Source organism: Limanda limanda, chromosome 19 (assembly GCF_963576545.1).
Source record: "Limanda limanda chromosome 19, fLimLim1.1, whole genome shotgun sequence".
NCBI classification, from domain to species: Eukaryota; Metazoa; Chordata; class Actinopteri; order Pleuronectiformes; family Pleuronectidae; genus Limanda; species Limanda limanda.
The window spans coordinates 11600422-11622006 of record NC_083654.1 but is presented as its reverse complement, the minus strand read 5'-3'; the positions used below and the strand labels follow the sequence as shown (position 1 = coordinate 11622006).

At 42.6% G+C, this 21585-nt stretch overlaps 1 protein-coding gene and 1 pseudogene across 1 annotated transcript; one reads left to right on the top strand and one right to left on the bottom strand.

The window, feature by feature from the left end:
* Positions 1 to 4158: 4158 nt before the first annotated feature.
* galnt12 (UDP-N-acetyl-alpha-D-galactosamine:polypeptide N-acetylgalactosaminyltransferase 12) lies at positions 4159 to 16943 on the top strand. Its single transcript, XM_061092777.1, has 10 exons — positions 4159 to 4790; positions 6904 to 7073; positions 7613 to 7802; positions 8888 to 9073; positions 9225 to 9342; positions 9594 to 9770; positions 11132 to 11263; positions 11479 to 11592; positions 13312 to 13467; positions 15320 to 16943. Exons 1-10 carry the CDS (start codon positions 4396 to 4398, stop codon positions 15455 to 15457), a joined length of 1776 nt encoding a protein of 591 aa, XP_060948760.1. The 5' UTR covers positions 4159 to 4395; the 3' UTR covers positions 15458 to 16943.
* Positions 5112 to 5225, bottom strand: LOC133026526 (U2 spliceosomal RNA; annotated as a pseudogene).
* Positions 16944 to 21585: the final 4642 nt, after the last annotated feature.

Genomic DNA, 21585 nt, shown 5'->3' with positions numbered 1-21585 from the left:
TACAGATCATAACAATACATAAAAAGAGCGTTAAACATCCATTAGTCCTTTGTTAAAATACTAAAATTAGGGCTGGGCAATCAAGTGATGAGTTAACTCGATTGTTTATCCGCCAATTATTTTCTTTTTTCCTGTTCTGCAGCAGTCAGCAACAGACTTTCACAAAATAAAAGCCTGACTTTCACAATAAAACAATAAATAATCAAACCTGAGTTAATGCGAGATAAAATAATTAATCGAGTTAACTCATCACTTGAGTTAACTCGATTGAAACGAGTTAACTTGCCCAGCCCTAACTAAAATATATTAAAATGTGTGTGTGCCATACACCAGGGCTACAGCTGGTTTAAAAGTCCGACTGCTGAGGGGACAATGATCTGAAAGATGACAGAAATTGAAGCATGACCACACATTACAATAATAAAACTAGAAAAATTGATCCACGATCTCTGATTCGCAATTCACCGTCATATGGTCCATGATCACATTATAGAATCACTAGTGTAATAATTGGTGCATCTGTCTCCCCACATGTGAACTACTTTGTTGTCAGTGATGAGCAAATCATTTCTCCTTCACATGTCTTGTTTTATTGGATCAACCATCCACAACTCAGAGATTTTCAGTTAATCATAGTTTAACATTTTTTAAACTGATACCTTTACGTTTTTTGGCACTTTTTCCAGAGTTGATCGATCAGTTGTTCAATCAGAAATGTTCTGTCAACCAAATTATTGACTACTGTTGTAGCTCTTAGATATTACCTGTATGAAATCAAATATATACTAAAACCAGGATTGCTCAACCCTGGAAAGTACTAACTTTAAAACGCAATTTCTAAAATGACTAGGACTGCAAAGCAGCACTGAGCGGGCCCGAGCACATGCATTTTGAAGCGTTGCATGCGTTTTGCCCTTTTGCCTGAAAAAAAAAAAAAAATTACAACAACTTCATTTTCATACTGATCAGTAGGTGGCGCTATAACCCTGAGGAAATGTTGACACAAAGAGCTGTTCAGGCTTGGACTCTGATCATGAGACAGAAGTTTGGTGGTGATAGGACAATGCACAGTGTAGTTATGACAACATCGTCTCCTTTGTCGAAGGATGAACCTTCGCCGTACCTCAATGTTTACACGGTTTGAGGAAATGTCCCAATTCTGAGAGAGAGAAAGAGAGAGAGACAAATTGTTGCGTTTTCTCAAGCTTAGAATGGGCCATTTGCTTCTACTTCGCACCCTCTTGTACGTAAGTAAGTCACCACATTTCGCCGCCTTGTTTCTACAGTAGCCTAGAATAATCAAGAAACAGCGGCTCTACAGGGCATTTGTATCCTACTAACTAACCTGAAGGCCATGGTAAGTTCTCCTACTTGCTTGGGAGGGGAGTGTTGAATGGAGGAGTTTTCTGTTAAATCTGCAACCACGCAGCAAGACACCACAAAATCTTACACACTGGTACTTTAATCCTCCCTCCCACTGCACCAAATTAAATTTAACCCCTCTCGCACATGAAATCTGTGGATGTTATGCTTGTTGCTTCAGACCTTTCAAACCTGAGTCTCTTGATCCTAATAGACTATGATCTCTTACACAACTGAATACTGTACGTTGCGTCATCCTGTTGTGTAACTTCTGTTGTTCACAGTTCCTTGTCTGCGTCTTTCTCTTTCGCCCACCCTTTTAAGACGCACCAGATTAGAAATTTGGCAACTTCCACTGTCACCCTTCAGGGTTGAGCTGTTCTTGATGCAGAGAGGCTCCTGCACGTGCACTGTTCCTTCCACTCCTCCAAAGGGAATCTCACTTTGACTTGTATTAAAGGAAATACACAATCAAACTGGGTCATCGACCAAAGATTTAGGTGATATGACATGAAACGGGACAGACGTTCCACCACTTCCTCATTCTGTCAGAGAAGTTTAAGGATCGTCCTTATCGCATCATGGGAGACGTCACTGCAGTCTTTGAGAAGCCTGTTCCTCTCGTTTGCTGTTGCTTTACGTTGCCATTTAAACTACTTTTATCAAAGACACAATAGAAATCAAATAGCCTGTCAGTGATGCCTTCTTTTTCGTTGGTGCCAAATTGTAGTGCGGTAACAACAGACGGTAAAATAACTCAGCCCAAGGTGCATTGTGTTTAATACAATGGCATAATATCTATCTGTGGCATGGAAAATGTCATCCATCAGCCGCTCCTCAATGAGAACGCCCTGATGAATCGGCATTAAAATCGTGTCTCATTGTAAGGTGACGGACACGACGAGCCCGGTGGACCGTGGCATATTACAACACTCCGGCTCACTTGTGGCCTTGCTGTGTCTCTTTGTAGTTTTCACAATATGGGCACTCCATCAAACAGCGGGCCACTCAAATTACCTTCTCGCCTTGAAGCGGTCGCCTTAATTATTTAGCATTTTAATTTGCTTAAACATGCTTTTTGTGTCAGATTGCATCTTTGGTGTGGAGAGTGTTCATATCGGTTTCATTTGAGTGACACCTGGGTTCATATGAAGTGAGACCACCGAGGTACATGATCTGAACTTGGGTCCTGGTTCATTTTAAGTGTCCATCCTATTACCAGAAATATGATGATTATCAGTGATTATTTTTTTATATTATGTTTCAGAAATATATTAACGTTCCTGCAAAGATATATGAATAAATACTTTTGAACGGAGCTGTGAGATAAAACAATAATTATCCCAAGGAGAAAACTTCAATATGCATCGATATATTGCTTATGCATTGTGCAAGCATGGTAAGGAGGTATAATACATGATTAGTTTGAATGTTCTGCCTCAGATTTATAAAATGTTTTGTGGTTATTGAAATATTTGTCATTCTCTGCTCATAATGAAGAGTTTAAAACCATGGCCCTCAATCAAGAAACGCCCTTTAATTTGAAATAAATAATGATGAGACATTTATTGTGTTAATTATCGATACTGATTGATTGAAAAGTTTATATCTTTGGGACTTTTTTGGCCATGTTGCCCAGCCTCATATTTGAATGTCCTTCATACAGTTTGGTAAAAATACGTTAACAATTAACACACACAAACTGTGTCTAGTTTTACATGAGGACAAATCAAAATCTCACTGAAAGTCGTTCTTATTTCCATTCTTGATAAACTATCAGATAAATTATAAGATTTACCTGCTGCTGCTCTGACGTTGAACTTCAAATCCTTTACAAGAAAGTTAATCCATTACACTTCCGGTATAGCTATTTGGCCTTCAAAATAAAATAAAAATTGAAATTGCTGAGGTGAAGTTTTTACACTAGACTGTAAAAAGGTGGTTTTATAGCTTTATAGACACACAGGATTTTTAAAGCTTATGTGTAAATAGTGAAATCCGAGGAACAGGATCTATAATAAAACAGAGGTTGGGGATAACAAAGTCCAAGGTTACAGCTCATGTCACTATAAACAATATTAGAATGTATAAAGAAAAAAACATAAATATGTAATGAAACAAAGTTGACTTTATGGTTAGGATTAAGTCACATATGTATATTATGGTTTCATACATGATAACCAGGGGGCAAAGTTCAGCCACCGAGCCCATATCAGACCAGATTTACCGCAAATAACTTTTTTTTTCAGCCAATATGATTGTAATTCATTTAATAGGATTATATAATTTTAAAATGTCGCTGTAGGAAAAGTAATATAATGACTTTTCTTCAGTTTCAGTGTTGTTCATACAGATGTTTACCTCTTGAGAGTGGTCCACCGGAAATGAAGCTGCATTCTGTGTTATCTTGACATTTTGGTCATTTATAGGTTTGTGGGTCACACTAAATACTTTAAAGAAATGGCAGCACGCAGGTTGTCACTTCTTAATGTCCACGTTAGCTTGGTATGGTCGTATTGTGTTTTAGTTTAGCTGGAAACTAAACGTGAACGGTGCTTTCGATTTGACCTGGATTAGTTTCGTCTCCTGTGGGAAAATGCGGGTTAAAGTAACGGGCTAATCCCGGGAGATAACTAATCCGAGTTAGTTAATCCGTTCACACTTCTCTTCAACGCGGTGCCGACGTGAAGAAGGGGAGGAGAAGAGGAAGAGGAGGAAAAAGAGGAAGAGGGGGAGACGAGGAGGAGGAGGAGGAGGAGGAGGAGGAGGAGGAGGAGTGTGCTGCTGCGAAATTCGTCGAGTTGACTGAAAAGAAAGAGACGTTTCCGCTACACAGCCTCTGCGGGTGCTCACTTCTCCTACGGAACGCGAACACATCGTTAATGGAGGCTGAAGTTATGCAGAAGAAACTTTTGCAAAGTCGCTGAAGGAGCAGGGACGTGGACGTTAGGGGGGTCACCACCACAGCAGCTCTCTCTCTCCCCGGGGCATGCGACCTCTACCCGGCTCTACCCCGAGGCAGCGACCGACACCATGGCACCCTGCGGAAGAAGGACCCGACCCAAGCTCCTCGCCCTCCTCCTCCTCGGTGCCACTTTAATGGGCTACCTCATGTTATCCAGACCCGACTCCGGGGAGGTGGGCGACCCCATGCGACGAGGGGCCCCCGTGGTGGAGGGGAAGGAGGAGAAGAAGGAGGTGGTGGTGGAGGAGTTGCGGCTGGGGGATGAGGAGCTGAAGAAGCCCGTGTACGAGAAGCCTCCGCTGGACATGGACGCCCCGGGGGAGATGGGCAGAGCTGTCAAACTGAACCTGGACAAAGAGGAGAAGAGACAAGAGGAGGAGAGTCTGAAGAATCACCAGATCAACATTTATGTCAGTGATAGAGTGTCACTGCACCGCAGGGTGCCGGAGATATGGAACCCACTGTAAGTCCTCTTGTTTCAATACACTTTATTCAGCAGCCACACAATACGACAACATGTCTGACAGCAGGAGATGCAAATAAGTTTTGACATGATACAAAACGACAGGAAACATAATGGATACATTCAAATCAAACCAGTATATTGAATTTGGTGCAAACATTCAATGTGTTAACAGCTTTTCTATTGCTGTTCTGCTTTCTTTTAAAAAAGCACACACACAAGGTGGAACCCACAAAGTGCTCTATTCTAAATAGACTCTATTCCTCAAAAAATGAGCTAAACAGCATAAACTAACATAATGAACAAACAGATAAACAAAGCAAGGGGTCGTAAACAAAATTAGATAGATAGATAGATAATTTATTGAAATATCAGATATTGAACTGATCAGAACAGATACTACATTTGATCTTTGCTGAAAGGCAGAGAAGCAACACATAGTAGACAATGAATTGATATAGAGCACTGTTTTCCTTTCAAAAACACACAAAGAAGGTGGAACCCACTGTAAGTTAATCTTTTAATTAACTTTATTTATGAACAAATCATTAAAATAACATAAAGCACACACAAACTAATACAACTGACAGAAATAAGCAGATATAAAAGGCCAGGGGTCAAAAACAAGGGTTTGCATTGAATTATATTAATAAATTAAACTTGGTGCATAGTTTCAATGTTTTAACAGCTGTTCTATTACAGGATGTAGACAATGAACTGTCCTTCCCCTATCATAACACAAATACTAGGTGGAACCCAGTGTAAATAATGGTGGAGCTGTGCCAACCTTCTAACCACACAAAGGCTGTCATCATCACAGAGAAATGATGTTGAGAGGAAAGTTAAAACTTAACGAGTTTAACCGCCTCAGAGACGCTGCACCTGCTGAACGAGTGCAAACCATTTCCTGTTGGGGTCGGTGGGATTTACTGTTAGCTCTTTAACTTTGAGCAGAGAAACATATCACTGAATATAGCAATCATTTTTTTCCGTGTTCAAGCACAAAAGAACTTGGAAAATAAAACTTCTTAACAAATTCTCTACTGTTAGTGACTTCTGACAGGAGAGGGATATTTCAGGGGCCAATTAGATTTCAGTTGGGGCCCACCCAGCCACGCCCCTGCTAGCAAGGGTCCAGGGACAGATTTGTATTTGTCATTTTTAACTCTCCTCTCCTCTGTCAGACTAGTAGAGCGCATGCATCCGCCGAGGTCAGTCTCCTCAAATTCATCAAGCTGCACTAATTTTCATACACTCATAGATATACTTTCCTTAAAATAGCCAGATTTGATATTTACTAGATACATAAATCATTCTTTGGGCAAAGAATCCGACCTTTGCAGCTCATCCAGAATGCAGCAGCTCGACTGGTTTTTTAACCAACCGAAATTCTCTCACACTACTCTGCTCCTCCGCTCCCTTCACTGGTTACCAGTGGCTGCCCGCATCCGCTTCAAAACATTGGTATTTGCTTACCGTGCTGTGAAAGGATCCGGTCCAGTCTACATCCAGGACATGGTCAAACGTTACACCCCAGCCCGTTCACTCCGCTCTGCTTCGGCCAATCAGCTGGTTGCTCCTTCACTGCCAGCTAAACACTCATCAAAATCCCGACTGTTTGCTGTTCTGGCTCCTAAATGGTGGAATGAGCTCCCCATCGACATCCGGACATCAGAAAGTTTACACATCATCCCCCGCAAACTAAAAAACACACCTCTTCAGACTATACCATGAATAAAAAAAAAAAATTTAAGTCGGAAGTAAAACAATTTAGTAGCACTTAAATGGCACTTACTTATAGCATTTTGTAGTTTTGCTTTATTTTTGAAGAATTTGTACTTTCTTGATTCTTGTTGTTCTTGGTTTGTACCCTCGGGGTTGAATGCACTTATTGTAAGTCGCTTTGGATAAAAAGCGTCAGCTAAATGAAATGTAATGTAATGTAATGTAAAAGGATGAAAATGCTGACAAACTTCCTATCGTGCGCATTGTTCGTGCGAACTTAGGTGATGTTGCTAAGTAACAAACAAAGAAGCGTACAGTGGTGAAAACACAACCTCCCTGTGAAGGTATGGTAATAATGCTCCTAACACCCGAGTTCTCCCTTTCCCAGGTGCGGTGACCTGAAGTATGATTACCGCACCCTGCCCACGACCTCGGTGGTGATCGCCTTCTACAACGAGGCCTGGTCCACGCTGCTGAGGACAGTCCACAGCGTGCTGGAGACCTCCCCCGACATCCTGCTGAAAGAGCTGGTGCTGGTGGACGACTACAGCGAGAAAGGTACGTGGGCGGGACAGACTGTGACAGAGGGGGGGGGGGACACACACGGAGGCGCACACACAGGTGACGGCCTGACTTGTCCGTCAGACATGTGGGAAATTAGGGAATCCAAAATGTGACATAGGAAAGAAGTGACAGGTAGTGAAACTTATCTGGATAATGGGTAATCTAATACTGTGCACACTGAGATAGTCTGGCAGACATCAGCTTCACATAGCAGGGCCCTTTGTTTTTATCATCTATACAAACAGAACTATGTTGACATTTGTGTGTTTAAATTTCTACTCATGGAGGAGTGACTCATGGGATTTGTAAATGAAGCAATGCCTGCCCCTCCTAATGCTCAAATACTGGCACAGGCATTGCTTCCCGCAGGGTGTGTTGGCTGTCCTTGTTTGTCTCATTCATTTAAGGTTAGTGATTTTGAGAAACGCCTCAGTACTAACACACACACACACACACACACACACATAGAAAACGCCACATGTTTCAGACGTCTTATTTGAGTTTTTTTTTTCTTTGCTTTTATTTCCCTGAAGCTCACCTGAAGGCGCCGTTGGAAAAGTACATCTCAGGTTTGAAGAAGGTGCGTCTGATCCGCGCCACCAAGAGGGAGGGGCTGGTGCGAGCCCGGTTGCTAGGGGCATCCATTACCACGGGTGATGTGCTCACCTACCTGGACTGCCACTGCGAGTGTCACGTGGGCTGGTTAGAGCCTCTGCTCCAAAGGTGAGGAGAACCCCCAGCGGAGGAGAAAAGCAGCGACTCTTGTCTCTCACATATCAGCAAATTGTCGCCTTGTGGTTTCGACCGACTGTGGTTCTTGCCCAGCTGGAGTGTGTCACCAGTAGGGTTGCAAAATTCCGGGAATATTCAAAGCTGGAAACTTTCCATGGGAATGAACGGGAATATACGGGAATATACGGGAATTAACGGGAATAAACTGGAAATGTTGTGGGTAATTTATACTAAATGTATTTACCTTGTCATATACAGACATAAATATAAACATTTTGTTTTGTCATAGGCTGATTTGAGCCCTGAGGAAACTTTGGGCACTTGACTATATGCTTCTGCATCGTTGTGTCATTCTTAACATAGGTCTCTGCACAGTATTTGCAAATGTATACAGCCTTTCCTTCTTCTTTGGATGGGGTGAAATGTCTCGTCACATGAGATAGTGCACGTGGCATTGTTCTGTAGAATAAGATGAGAAAAAGGTTTGTAAAAAAACACTAAGAGCCAGAGATATAAATAGTTAGCCAAACAATTGGAATCGTCTGTGAAAATATTTTACAATTGATGGATAAAGTAATGGAAATAGGCTAGATGAACAGATGAACAATCCTCAATCAGCATGCTAATATATTTTCCCCAGTAATATCATCGAAACTTACCTGACTAGTCCTGCACACTACAGCAGGCCTCAATATCCCTGCTGTAGTGTGCAGGATGCTGGGAGTTATCTTTGCATGTGATGGAAGAATGCACAGTGGAGTGTTGAAATTCAACGTGCAACGTGTGCTGCATTCCATACATCTTTAAAATAGAGTTTTGAATGATGTTTTTATTGCTCAGCGTTTAATTTGCATATTCTTTTTTTTTTTTCAAAATTCCCGAGCTTAACTTCCAATGGAAAGTTTCCGGAAATTTACCGGAAAGTTTCCGCCCCTTTGCAACCCTAGTCACGAGTGAAGCATTAAATATCTACCAGCCAGCTTCAGGAGAGCTGTAGCTGACTACAGTCGCCGCTCACACATTTGAGATGACCACTTCTCCCACCGTCAACAGCCCTTCTCTCCTTTCTCCACCAGGATCAAAGACGAGCCGTCGGCTGTGGTGTGTCCTGTCATTGACGTGATCGACTTTAACAACTTCCAGTATCTTGGCAACGCCGGCGAACCTCAGATTGGGGGGTTTGATTGGCGGTTGGTCTTCACCTGGCACACTGTCCCAGAGTATGAGCAGAAACGCCGGAGCTCACCCACTGATGTCATCAGGTGCGGCACATGAATGATAGCCTGCATTATAATGCATCACTTTGCACAATAGAACTCTAGCAGGATTACACCTCACACTGAGATCATCAGATGAGTTATTATTTATATACAGAAGGAGAACCATCGTCAGAATGTTTACTTTTCTCCTCAGGTCTCCAACAATGGCAGGCGGTCTGTTTGCTGTGAGCAGGAAGTACTTCCAATACCTGGGAACGTATGACACAGGGATGGAGGTGTGGGGAGGAGAGAACCTGGAGTTTTCCTTCAGGGTAAGAAATCCTTTGTCCTTTGGATGGAGCGACACCTAGGGGTAGAACTCTGCACATTGGTATTGTCTAGTGTTTGGCTTAATCACAAACCAGTTTGTGGTCAGGTTGGGTTGGTGCAAAAATCTCAAACAGTTTTATATGTTTCCAACTCATCGAACAATGGCATGCTTTGTGTGGCCTGTTTGAAATGACTGATTCATGGCTGTGACGCTAACTCAATCCTCAGGGCGATGTTGTTGATGTCTTTTTAGATTTGGCAGTGCGGTGGAACCCTGGAGGTCCACCCGTGCTCCCACGTGGGCCACGTGTTCCCTAAAAGGGCCCCGTACTCACGGAGCAAAGCTCTGGCAAACAGTGTGAGAGCTGCCGAGGTCTGGCTGGACAATTTCAAAGAAATCTACTACCACCGCAGCCCCCACGCCCGCCTGGTGAGTCACACGCTGCCATCGATGTCAAAAACAACCATTCTGGCATCTCTAATAACGAGTGATGTGTTTTCTTTATGAAACATGGTGAAAGCTTTGTATTTTTTTTGTTTTGTAACTGTATCCATCTGTTTGATTAATGACTCGATTTCACCAGTGACACATTCTCAGTCCTCCACACACACATGTATGGAATTACATGAACTCCTTTCTCTCTCAAACTACACCCACACACATACACACACACTGCACTACAGCTGTGGTGTAAGAGCTCCCCTGATTAAGTGACACTTGGGATACATGAGCAGCTGACACCATGGGTGACACGGGTGTCAGGGCGTTCCGGTGTGTGATTACCACCTTTCTGTGTCACTCAGTGCCGGCGGGTGTCACCCACCTGTCCTCGATAAGGGGCGACAGCGGTGCTAACCTCCGGGGGGGCCCTGCCTTTGTTTGTGTGAGTGTGGGACAGTGCAGTTAAACACAGATCAGGTGGCGCTCATCTCTCTGAGAGGAGGCTGCCTCTCCAACCTTTGGTGTGATAAAAACCAGTGCTTCGCTACAACAGTATACGTATGTGCACATAAACACTGTGATGTTTTAACAGTTTTCATTTTCTGCGATTTCGGTTGAAGCGTATTCAGAGATAAATAATCCCCGTTCGTGCTGAATTCATTCCCAACCTGCAGTGTAGATAACTGAGTCAGTTTAATGGTAATATGTCCTTGCAGTCTTATACAGGCAATTCCTGTGTCATCCCTCCCTAGAGATAAAAATAAAACAGTGTATTCGGGTTTGATGAATGTTGACGACTGAGCTAAACAACTTCTGGTGAATAAGTAATGAGAAAAATAAACTAAATTAAAAATGCAGAACTGTCATTTTCAGGGACGATTTAGGCAGAAGAGTGAATCTAGAAATATCTCTAAATAAAGTGTCTCTGTGGTTTTCCCACTGACTCCTCCATGGCACCTCGTGTAAGCCAGTTTAGCCCCTAGCGCCTTAGTTTAGTTTATTATATAATCATTATATATACAGGTTCATCCACCTGCACTTGTTTGACTAGAATGTAGGAGAGTTTTGCTGTTAGGAGCTAAGTTAGAGGGTGTGTTATTTCTGATGTACTACAAATATGCAGAGGTATGGAACAGCAATAGGTGGTGCTATTGTGCTACAGAGATGCTGTGAACACATCTGATGACACCGCAGCTGTCTGAGCGTGTTTTATACTGACTGATACATAACATGATGTAATATCCTCATCACAGCTCTTCTTGATATTGTTTTGAGTCTCAGCGTATTGAGGCATAAAGGTTGAATGACAATAATGATGCAGAACTATCGTTTGTGTTCTTTGTCTCCAGGAGGCCTATGGCGACGTGACCGAGCGGCGGATGCTCAGAGAGAGGCTTGGCTGTAAGAACTTCAGGTGGTATCTGGAAAACGTTTACCCCGATATTAACCTCCCAGAGGATCGACCAGGCATGTTTGGAATGGTGAGAACACAGCGACCGCCAGGCTTAAATTAAAGAATGAATTTACCAATTACCACCTCTTAGATCGCCTTCAATCCAGCTGAGCGGTCGGGAACAGAGATGTACGACAAATGCATTGAAAATGTGATATTCCCTCTCCACCTCAGCCCTGTGTGAGCCGTTGTAGGCTGTACAGGAGAAATACGTAACGATATAACTGCTTGTGATCTTTGCAGCTTAAAAACCGAGGCAAGACGAACTACTGCTTTGACTACAATCCAATAGATGAAAACGCCGTGGTGGGCCAGAGAGTCATCATCTACCAGTGTCACGGCATGGGTCAGAACCAGGTACTGCACGTTAGTCTCTCAGGCTGCAGGCCACACAATGTCTCTTCAGTCTATTGTAATCAGCATGAAGTGTTTTCATATTAACTTTTGAAATGTTTTATCTCGAATTTGCGTGAGAACTACAGTCTTTTATATTCGGTGGCTGGTGTTTTTATGTGACCTAGAAAACAATGCATATATACGGCTAAACACCCAATATAATGACTGCCAACACCTTCAATGGTTTAAGAGTGCCATTCAACTTTTGTTTAATGGCATTGATATGGATCATTTATCAAAACAACATTTTCCATACTTTCTAGGTTTAGATTTATATAGACTTTAATTCAGTTTGATTTTAATTCAACTTAAATCTTTCCTGTATTTCTACCTTCAATGATTTGCAGTTGATTAATTAATTCACCAAGAAGGATATTGATCTTCAAGAGTCACCAGGCCCAGTCGTGAGCCTCATCCAGATTCATCCCCTCCACTTCCTTCTCCCTAGCTCCCTTCCAAACTTGCAGTCTTTAGTTTCTGCTCTCTTGTAATTTAATTTGTCATTCTCTTCCTCCCTATTTTCTATCTGCCCAAGAAAGCAGTCACCACGGTCTTAAATGTCTGCTCAGACTCCCTCAAAGCAGAGATACAACCCTCTTTTTTCACAGCACATCAAGGGTTTGTAGCTGTGTTTCTACAAATGTGGGAAATAGTGGAGTAGCTCCTCCTGTCCTGAGCTGAAAAATGATGTGTTGGCCTTGTTGATACAAAGAAAAATGTAGCTCCCAACACCTTTATCCTCTGTGGTTGTCAGTAGTCTAGGATACACTGTGGAATTTTCCATTGTTATGCCAGCAGCCCTCTGTGGACACACACTGATGTTGTCTGTAGCAGGCAGGCTCTGCAGGGCTGGTGCTGTCTGCCTCATGAGGGCGAGCTCTGCATGTTGGAATCACACTTAGTCCACACTTTCATTCAGAGTCTGTGTGGCTATATGCATATGTATGTACAGTATATATACACATAACTGCAGGTTGTGTGTGTGCGTGTCAATGTGCTTTCTTGCTGTATATGTATATATATGTGGCTCATGGGGAGACTATATACAACACATGCATATGTATGTTTGTACAGATTATCTTATTACTGACTTAAAAACATAATGCAGCTTGTTTTCATCAGCTGGGGTGAAGAAAAAAAACTCACTCATTAGTCACATGCATAAAACATGAAATCTCTGTTTTTTAGACCTTTTCATTGATTAAGTTCCATAGGTTATAAACAATGATACCTGTAAGATGTCAGGATTATATGGAGTTTCTAATTTGACAGATAAGACGTATTAACGATAAGAACGACATGAGCCAACCCTCACTTCCCTCCACTCTGAACCAACCTCCACCTCCCACTGGCTCTGGGAGGGGGAGGATATTCATTGACAGCACGATAAACACACTCTTCAGACACTAGTTAGACGAAAAGGAAGAGAGGGAGGTGGGGCATCATTGTCAAGTTGGTTAACATATTCAAATTCTCAAGAAAGGGCTTCGAGTGCAAATCTAATCTTTACCTCCTCCTTGAACCAACTTTCCTGTGAGGAGGGAAGAGCAGGCTCCGACTTAGATTTCTTTAAATCCAAGTGAGATTTAAAACAAACGCAATGTTTCCATTTATCTTTTATTGGACACGACACCATCCGATTTGTAGTCTGAAACCCAGCTGTCTCATCTCTTCCCGCAGTTCTTTGAAATGTCCGAAGCTGGCGAGATCCGCTACAACACCAGGGAGCCCGCTGGATGCGTCGAAGGGGACAACATCAGCACCTACCTGAATCTCAAGCTGTGCAGAAAACGAGGCCAACCGCTTCCTGTAGATCAGAAATTCGTCCTCCGAGAGGTAATGAGTGTGTTATCTGTTCATTATGTCTGTGTTTAGAAATCCACATTTTACGTAGGACGGTGGAGGATGGAATGAGGTTGGCTGGCGTCTCGACCCATCTGTGAGAAAATAAATGCAGTACTGTGTGTTGAACACAAGGGGCAAAATCCTGTTTACGAATCAGAATTATGAAAACAAAACTGTGTAGAAATAAGGTGCTTTTTGGTTTTGTTTTTAATTGTCCAACTCTTTGTCAATCGTCCCACGCTATTTACTATTTTCCTTCATGAATTTCGACTCCCAGAGAGAATTAAAACTTACAACCACTGCCTCCCTCGAAATTCCAAACCCATCCCCGTCCCAATTTCTCTTGCTTTTGAAAATTTAGTTTAGTTCATAAATAATTTCTGAATTTCACAGTTGAATTGATTTTTTTGTCAACATGTATTATACACTGTATGTTTAATTGATGAGTAAACACTATACAATCAGCGGATTTATTTCATGTACAATTTATCCTTTAATAACAGAAATATTTTGCGTTTTATTCCAATGGTTAAACTGAGAGAATTGACTCATGAGGCCCCTGGAAGGCCCAAAATCAAATTCATTCCTTAGTCACGTCAGGGACATCCCTGCACGGCTCCACAGATGTTGCTTGTCAGCCTGGGTGATACTAAACTGTAAATCACAGAGCAAAGCCAAGCTGGGCGTCCACACAGCGCCGGGGGAAGTTGTTTAGCATGTGTTCGAAACCATCGTCAGTAGCTAAAACACTATCTAAATGTAAATGGAGTCAGGAAAGACTGAACGGATGTAACAGTGAGGCAGAAGAGTGAGGAGAGAAGGGAACAATAAAGGGAGGGAGGGGACAGAGTTAAGAAAACAAATGGATGAATACATGGGAAGATCGATCGGGGCAAAACAATAAACAAAACAGAAAGCAAACAAATATGTCAGGATGATAAAGCACAGCCACACATGGAGAAGACACTGAAGATGTCACGAGATTTTTTGGCTGACACCGGTGTTGATCTGGTGTCAACAAAAACACGTGATCTCCGCAGCGGAATTGATACGCTACGTCCTGCCTGAATGCTCCGGAGATTTCTCTGTTGCTGTGAAAGCGTCGGAGCGGCGAATCTCCGGCTGCGTTGTTCATGTGTGAAAGTGAAAATCCAGATCAAATTTCTAGAGACGTAGTTCATAACTGTGCAGTGGGACTTTCCACATGCTCCTATTCGCTAATTTTTTGTAACGGGCTCTTCTCTCACCCAATACATTGTTCTACCTAGTTTCATGGTAATCCGTCAAGTAGTACTAGAAAACATTACCTCCTTGGAAGAGGTGACAGACATAACTGAGCAGCAGCTATATGTGTTCTCTATGTATTTATAGTAGCATTCGTTATTGTCGTTAGTTATAATATTTCTTATCTACTTTACCATTGGAGTGATCAAACCGGAAGTAACTCTTTTTTTTTTTTTTTTTTTAAACTTATTTTTTATTTAGTTTTCAACAAAACAATATGCATTTTCAGACAGTTATTTTCTTTGTCCATTTTTCAACTGTATACAATATTGTTATACATGGTATTCAAGTATAGTGTACAATGCATATAAAGAACAACAAACATCAAACAGTGCTCACTCCAAGAGAAAAAAAGGGGGGGATAAGAATAATAGTTGATTACATACATAATTTATTAAATTAAAAGAGGAAAGAAAAAAGAAAACACAAGTAAAATGAAAATAAAACCAGAGGTAAAGAAATAGTAATTGTCCACTCCAGAATGTGGTATAACTCTTTTGTTTTCAGTGCTATAATAACACACTTCTTTATTCCTACTCTGGCTGTTTGCTGTCTCCAGGACGGGAGTCTGTACCACGAGGCGAGCAAGAAGTGCGTGCAGGCGCTCGACAAGACGGACAACGGGAAACCGGCGCCGTCGCTGCAGCCCTGCTCGGGCAGCCCACACCAGCAGTGGTTCTTTGAGGAGAAAATCTAATGTGACGGCATGTACCCTGAATCGAAAGTACAAACATTGCCATTCAGAGCCAATATCCTGCGGAGGGATATCAGTGGAGTGAATTACTGAATGTTTTCCTCGTATGTGTGCCTTGCCCTGTAAGGAGCCTAAAGGAGGAAGCATCGGAGCTTCCTTCAAACATCAACCTCTGCATATTTTTCTGCCGGCTGGATTGAACTGGTGCTTGGGAAATTATTTTGATACTTTTAAGTACTTTCCTTTCCGTAGCACTTTGTAAATGTATATATGGGAATATTTGTTTTCTTGGATGCTGTTGCTGGGAGACAGGAGTCTACTGGAATATGAGTTTTACATTTTTTTGTCAATGGGATGCTTGAGAGTCGGTGATAAGCTGTGACACCACAGAATGACTTTAATTTAGCAGACATGGACAAACACTGTGCTTCCATCAGAAAGAAACAAAATCGCTTAATACCTCTGTCCTCACACCCGGTGGCTGGCATTACAGGGATTTTTCTGAGTCGGCATCCTGAGGCATCTTCTCCTGTAGAGGGGGCCAATGCACTTTGCTGCACTTTCCTCTCGCCCTGCTGTCCTTTTCTATTTGTCAAGAGAAAAGTGGGACAAATCTTCAGGTATTTGAGGAACCTTTTCAGGACATATTGAGTGCTTGCTCCTCTTCCATACAGGTGGCGTACAGAAGCATTATGCAAGTGCTTAAACTCTTACACTTAACACCGAACTACTGATAACAGGAGAAACTCAATTCTTCCTCTTTTCTGCTTCTGCTGAGGTGTTCTTGAAATGCAAATCTCTACTGAGGGGAAAAGGACATGGGTCGTCGGTCAGACTTTTGTAGTCACTCGTTTTAAAGAGAGGGTACTTGCTTCTGCAGCTTCAAAATTCACAGCCATATTTTAGGGATTTAATACATGTGGTGTCAATTATGTTTTAAATAATGTATTTTGTAGCTTCGCTGCAGACAATTCTCGACTTTAGTGATGAATACGTGGGAAGATTTTAATTTAATACTGCTGAGTGCAGATGCTGTTCATCCTCATCCTTCTTGTCCACTTGGAGCCCATTGAAATTGATGTTAAAAGCTTATAATTCGATTTTAAGACATTCCTCCAGTTGAATAGCTCCTGAGCTGAATGTATTATTTTGTCACGCGATGAGACAAAAGTTGTGACTTTCAACGCATTCCCTCGAGCAAATCCAAATGACTCTGGTGCTGATTCGCGCTTGCAGACTGCGTTTCCATTCATCAGAATTAGACAACTATAGATCCCTCGGTTGGGAGCTGCGGTCACTCCAGCGACTGTCCCACAGGCCGTGCAGAGGGAATAAGGGAAACGCAGCGGAGGGGTAGACGGTCGTCGGCGGCGTCTCCAGAGTGCTGGGACGGCAGATGGCTTTCTGATTGATTTTCTGGTCCTCTCCCAATTCTTTATCACCACCTCTCCCTCTCGCTGTCGGAGGTGTGCGGCGCAGGACTTATCTTTTGGACTCCTGCCAGCCGAATCCTCCTCCGACTCCTCCTCCGACTCCTCCTCCGACTCCAGAGAGCGAGAGAGAGAGCGAGAGAGCGAGAGCGAGAGAGAGAGAGAGAGAGAGAGAGAGAGAGAGAGAGAGAGAGAGAGAGAGAGAGAGAGAGAGAGAGAGAGAGAGAGAGAGAGAGAGAGAGAGAGAGAGAGAGAGAGAGAGAGAGAGAGAGAGAGAGAGAGAGAGAGAGAGAGAGAGAGAGAGAGAGAGAGAGAGAGAGAGAGAGAGAGAGAGAGAGAGAGAGAGAGAGAGAGAACTTGTATACTCACGAGCTTGAGATTTGATTTATGAACGGAAGTCATCAAGTTTACAGTTTTTGACAGCAAACGCAGATAATGGAGGAGGCAAAATAAAGCAATTTGTGACCTCTTCCTTACATTAACCTTCAGTGGATGTCGGCTCATCAGTCTCACAGGAACTCTGTTAGGAATTGATGTTACGGGATGATCGGACTGAAATCAATTTTTTTTGCTATTGATTCGGAATGCATGCTCACAATAAGATAGATGGGAGATGGAGAAAAGACGATTTTCCCAGCAGTGCAACTGGGAGTTGAGTAGAATCAGAATCCTTCCCTTTTGCTAAGTACAATAAATGTAGTGTCAAATATTATTATGAAGTATATGCTGAGTTTTTGCAGGAACACGTTAACATTCACAAGTCTAAAGGGGAAGTACAACATGTCCGTTAATTACCAGTATGCAGTGAGGATAAAGTGGTCCATGGTTCGGGCGTTTGCTGGCATCATAAGTGGTTTATGATTTTGGAGGCGATGCTTGGTGATGTATGGAATGGACCAAAAGACCAATAGGAAGATTATGGTCCGCTCCACAAAGGGAGGGGAAGAGGCATCTGTCTCACAACTGTGGGTGAGACTAAAAAGAGCCCGGCTGTGCACGGTGGGAACGCTTGATCTCGGTCTTAATAGGAGAGCACCATATGCTCGGGGGAAAGTCTTAATAACCGGTTGTTTGAAACGATTTCCAAGCTGTGCGTGGACCCTGGCAATCCTACACTCTCTCTCTATCTCTCTCTCTCTCTGTCTGTGGCTTAGCTTTCCTTGTTTAAAGACGTGAGGAAAGCTGCTTCAGTCAATGTCATGCGGAGAGATCAGTTTCACCAGGACCAAGTGAAATAGCTCTTTTAATACAGCGCTCATGCTTTATGTATTGAACACTTAGGAAGTGACAGCTTTTCCATCTTCTTCAGCCTGTGTCTTTACCCTGCGAGCGCCGCATAAATATTCCATCCCATTATTTAAAAAGGAGTTATTTATTGCTCCGCGTGGCCATCTGTTATTCCAGACATGTCCTACATACGGGAGGGGGCAATTTTATTGTATGCTAATTTGATATTGTACACACAGCTGCAGTCAAATTGGTAGTTGCCAGTCGGGGATCGTATCTCTGGCAGGTCATATTGGGATTTTTATGTCAACCAATACTTAGTCGTAAAAAGGGTGGTGATATTCCAGGGATCTGACGGAGCACTTGAACTAGTAAAGTGGCTGAATGTTCTGTCACCACACGAATAGACCAAGCAGTGCTTGTTTAAAACTGCATGTACATCCTCTGTTCAAAATTCCCAATGGTGGCAGTTTTTAAATGATGTAAGTGTAATAATGCACAAATACTGATGCTGGAATTCAACACAATGTCCGGTGTATCGATGCTGTTAATAACTCCAGTGCCTTATATTGTTAAATGGAAAGTGAAGGATTTGATTAACATTATTTTTGTATTTTTTTGGATCAAGTAAAAGGACCGAATCTGATTGTGGGTCAAAAAAAGTAAACAGATAAGTTATGTTGTAATACCTGGGCTTCCTCATTGTGTTCTTTGTTTTTTTTTAATGTTCAGTTTTATTTCTTTTAAAATGTGCATTAATAATAGAAACACAGCAGAGTTTGCAAAAATGTTTAGATAGTATCAACCTTATTTAACTGTGTAGGAGACATGATTCAAAACACTTGAAGGGAAAAATGTAAAGAAAGAGATTTTCCCACCACATCTGATTGGTACGATTCTCGGCTGCTGAGTCAAATCTCCTCCCTGTGGGAAGTCGCTCAGTTTCCTGTGGTGTTGACGCTATGCTCTGAACACTCACCCACTGATGATGCTCTGCTGTTTGTTTCATTGGACATACAGGGTGTGGACTGTGTCTTTAAATCAAAGCCATGGAAATTTAGGTTTTGGGTTTTGCCAATCTTTATGTAACATGTGGAGGAACTAGAAAAGGAAAAACTCCAGCGTGTTCCAAACTGCCAAAAATAAAAGCAATATCTGTGCCGCTCTGAAGTCACCACATGAGACGAGCGAGTTTCCGTCTTGCTCGGGATGACATGCTCCGATGGAAAACTAGCTGGAAAATCTCCACATTCTGACAGACGCTAGACACACAGCGGCTTCCTAGGAAAGTGTGGAGCAGTGATACAGAAGGCGGTGAGGCTGCTGTCTCTAGCGCGGCCTCACCCTTATCTTTTGGCTGCATCCCACAGAAACGGCGTCTTTGATTCTGGTCCGCGTGTGACGTATAGACCCAGTTTTTCCTCCGGTGTGGCATACAGTACATGCTGCTCCAAAGTCTGTCCCACAGCCCATATGTGTCTTTAATGATAATGCAAAACAAGACTCCCCATGGTGCAAGTCTTTGGAGATGCTCCGGCTTCAGTTGTCAGGGAGCGAGAGGAAACCTCACACACGCACACACACACACGCACACACTCGACGATAAGACGAGATTTCCATACTCCATGTTGCTTCGGTTTATGTAATCCCCAACACCCAGAACAGCTCAGGAGCAGTGGCTGGTGGCTGCATACATTAGATGACACACTTTCACTTTCAGGGGGGACTCCAGACGGTGCAGCAAACATGTGAGGCCTAGATACAGAGATAGCAACGCATTTCATATGCACCACCACCAGCACCACCCTGCATCCGATGAGGGGGATCATACCGCGGAGAGAGCGGCAAGACTTCGATGGACTCTCTCACTCGGCAAATTTGTTTAAAGAACCATAACAGACTCTTCTACTGTTCATCGGTTATGTCTGAGAAACATTACGGCGCTATTTGCTGGATCGTGTGTACCATTTCCATTTTGGCTCATCAATATTGTGGAAATCTAAAGACAAATTTAAACAGTTATTAACCTTGGCTGTTTTCAACTCAACAGACGCTCAGGATTCTAAACACAGGCAACATCGAATGGATTTAGCAGGGAAGACTTAAGGTGTTTATCGGCCTAAAAAATATGTGTTTGTAGAACACTGATGTGAAACAAACACCCCAATAACGCTCGAGCACGTCAAGCATGGGAGGAACCATTTGTTTCAAATGATGCACCCAGAGTTTCTCCAAATACTTCAGGGACCAGTTTCCCAGACGTGCCTCGACTTAAATCCCTTTTCTGCTGAAAGCCTCCTTCAGTGTCGGACCAAGCTCTTCTAATCCATGTCTGTGAAACCAGCCAATGCAGCACCAAAGGCAGATTGATTGTTGCCCGCTTGCCTTGAGCTACCCACTGTGCTTTTTAGTTTGTTTTCTCTGCAGAGTTGGACCTCACCAGGATCTCACATCAGGAACAACGGGTTCTGAAACATGACGCAGGCGAGAACCTCAAGGATCTGCGCTCGTCCCCTCCTGCGTTCAGGGAATTCCAATCCTGTGAATGAACTGCTGATTTAATTCCAAACTCTTATGACCCCTATCCTCATTCTGAGCAGTTTAAACACAAGTGTGAATCATTAGAACAAGGAGATGAGATTCTTTATTATTAAAGCGACTGTGGATAATATCTCACCCTTTTCAATCACTGGCACAGTCAGAAGTGTCGCTGCAAATTAGTGGCCCGTAGCTTTGTAAATGACATCAGTGGATTGGTCCTTGATAATGAGTCGCTCGTCACTTGCTCAGACTTGCTGCTCAGACGATTCTGACCGTCGGTGCTGTGTCGCAGGGCGGTGAATACCACAGATTTTCATTATCCATAAATACAAACTGTGTCCTGAAAATATTTCCTATTTAAAATATCCAAATGACATCGATTAAACTTGTTCAGGTTACAAAATCTTTCTGTCCCAATCGAACACTTTGAGAAATTTCTTCAAATCTGGCACAAATATTCAGTTGGACTCAAAGATGAACTGTTTAGATTTTGGTGGTGAAAGGTCAAGTTCACATGTTTTGCCTTGTGAACGTTTTATCTCAGGAACGTCACCAGGGAATCCTTTCACATTTGGTAAAAACTGTTCACTCAGACTCAAAGATGAACTGATTGGAATTTGGAGGTCCGAGGTCAAGGTGGCCCCACTAATTTTAGCATCTTGAACATGATGCCTCAAGTCTGCCTTTATGGAATTTATCAAGTATTAACCAATTCGATTTTAGTGGTCAAAGGTCCTGGTGATCTTTAATGAGTCTGGAAAAGCACTGTATGTTGGATAAAACTGGATTGGGTTGGTGAAGGCACACAAACACAGAGTGGTAATTCTAGTTTTCATCAACTCACCAAAACAAATATTTTTATTTAAAAGAGGTTCCCGTAGTGATTCAAAATGATCATGGAGACCAGTAAACAATGCAACAGACATGAGCCCC

Bases quoted from the DNA above. Each gene is read 5' to 3' on its own strand.
- galnt12 (XM_061092777.1), top strand. From the start codon at position 4,396: ATGGCACCCTGCGGAAGAAGGACCCGACCCAAGCTCCTCGCCCTCCTC. The intron at 11,264-11,478 runs GTGAGAACACAG...TGATCTTTGCAG, and splicing joins GACCAGGCATGTTTGGAATG to CTTAAAAACCGAGGCAAGAC. The intron at 11,593-13,311 runs GTACTGCACGTT...CTCTTCCCGCAG, and splicing joins ACGGCATGGGTCAGAACCAG to TTCTTTGAAATGTCCGAAGC.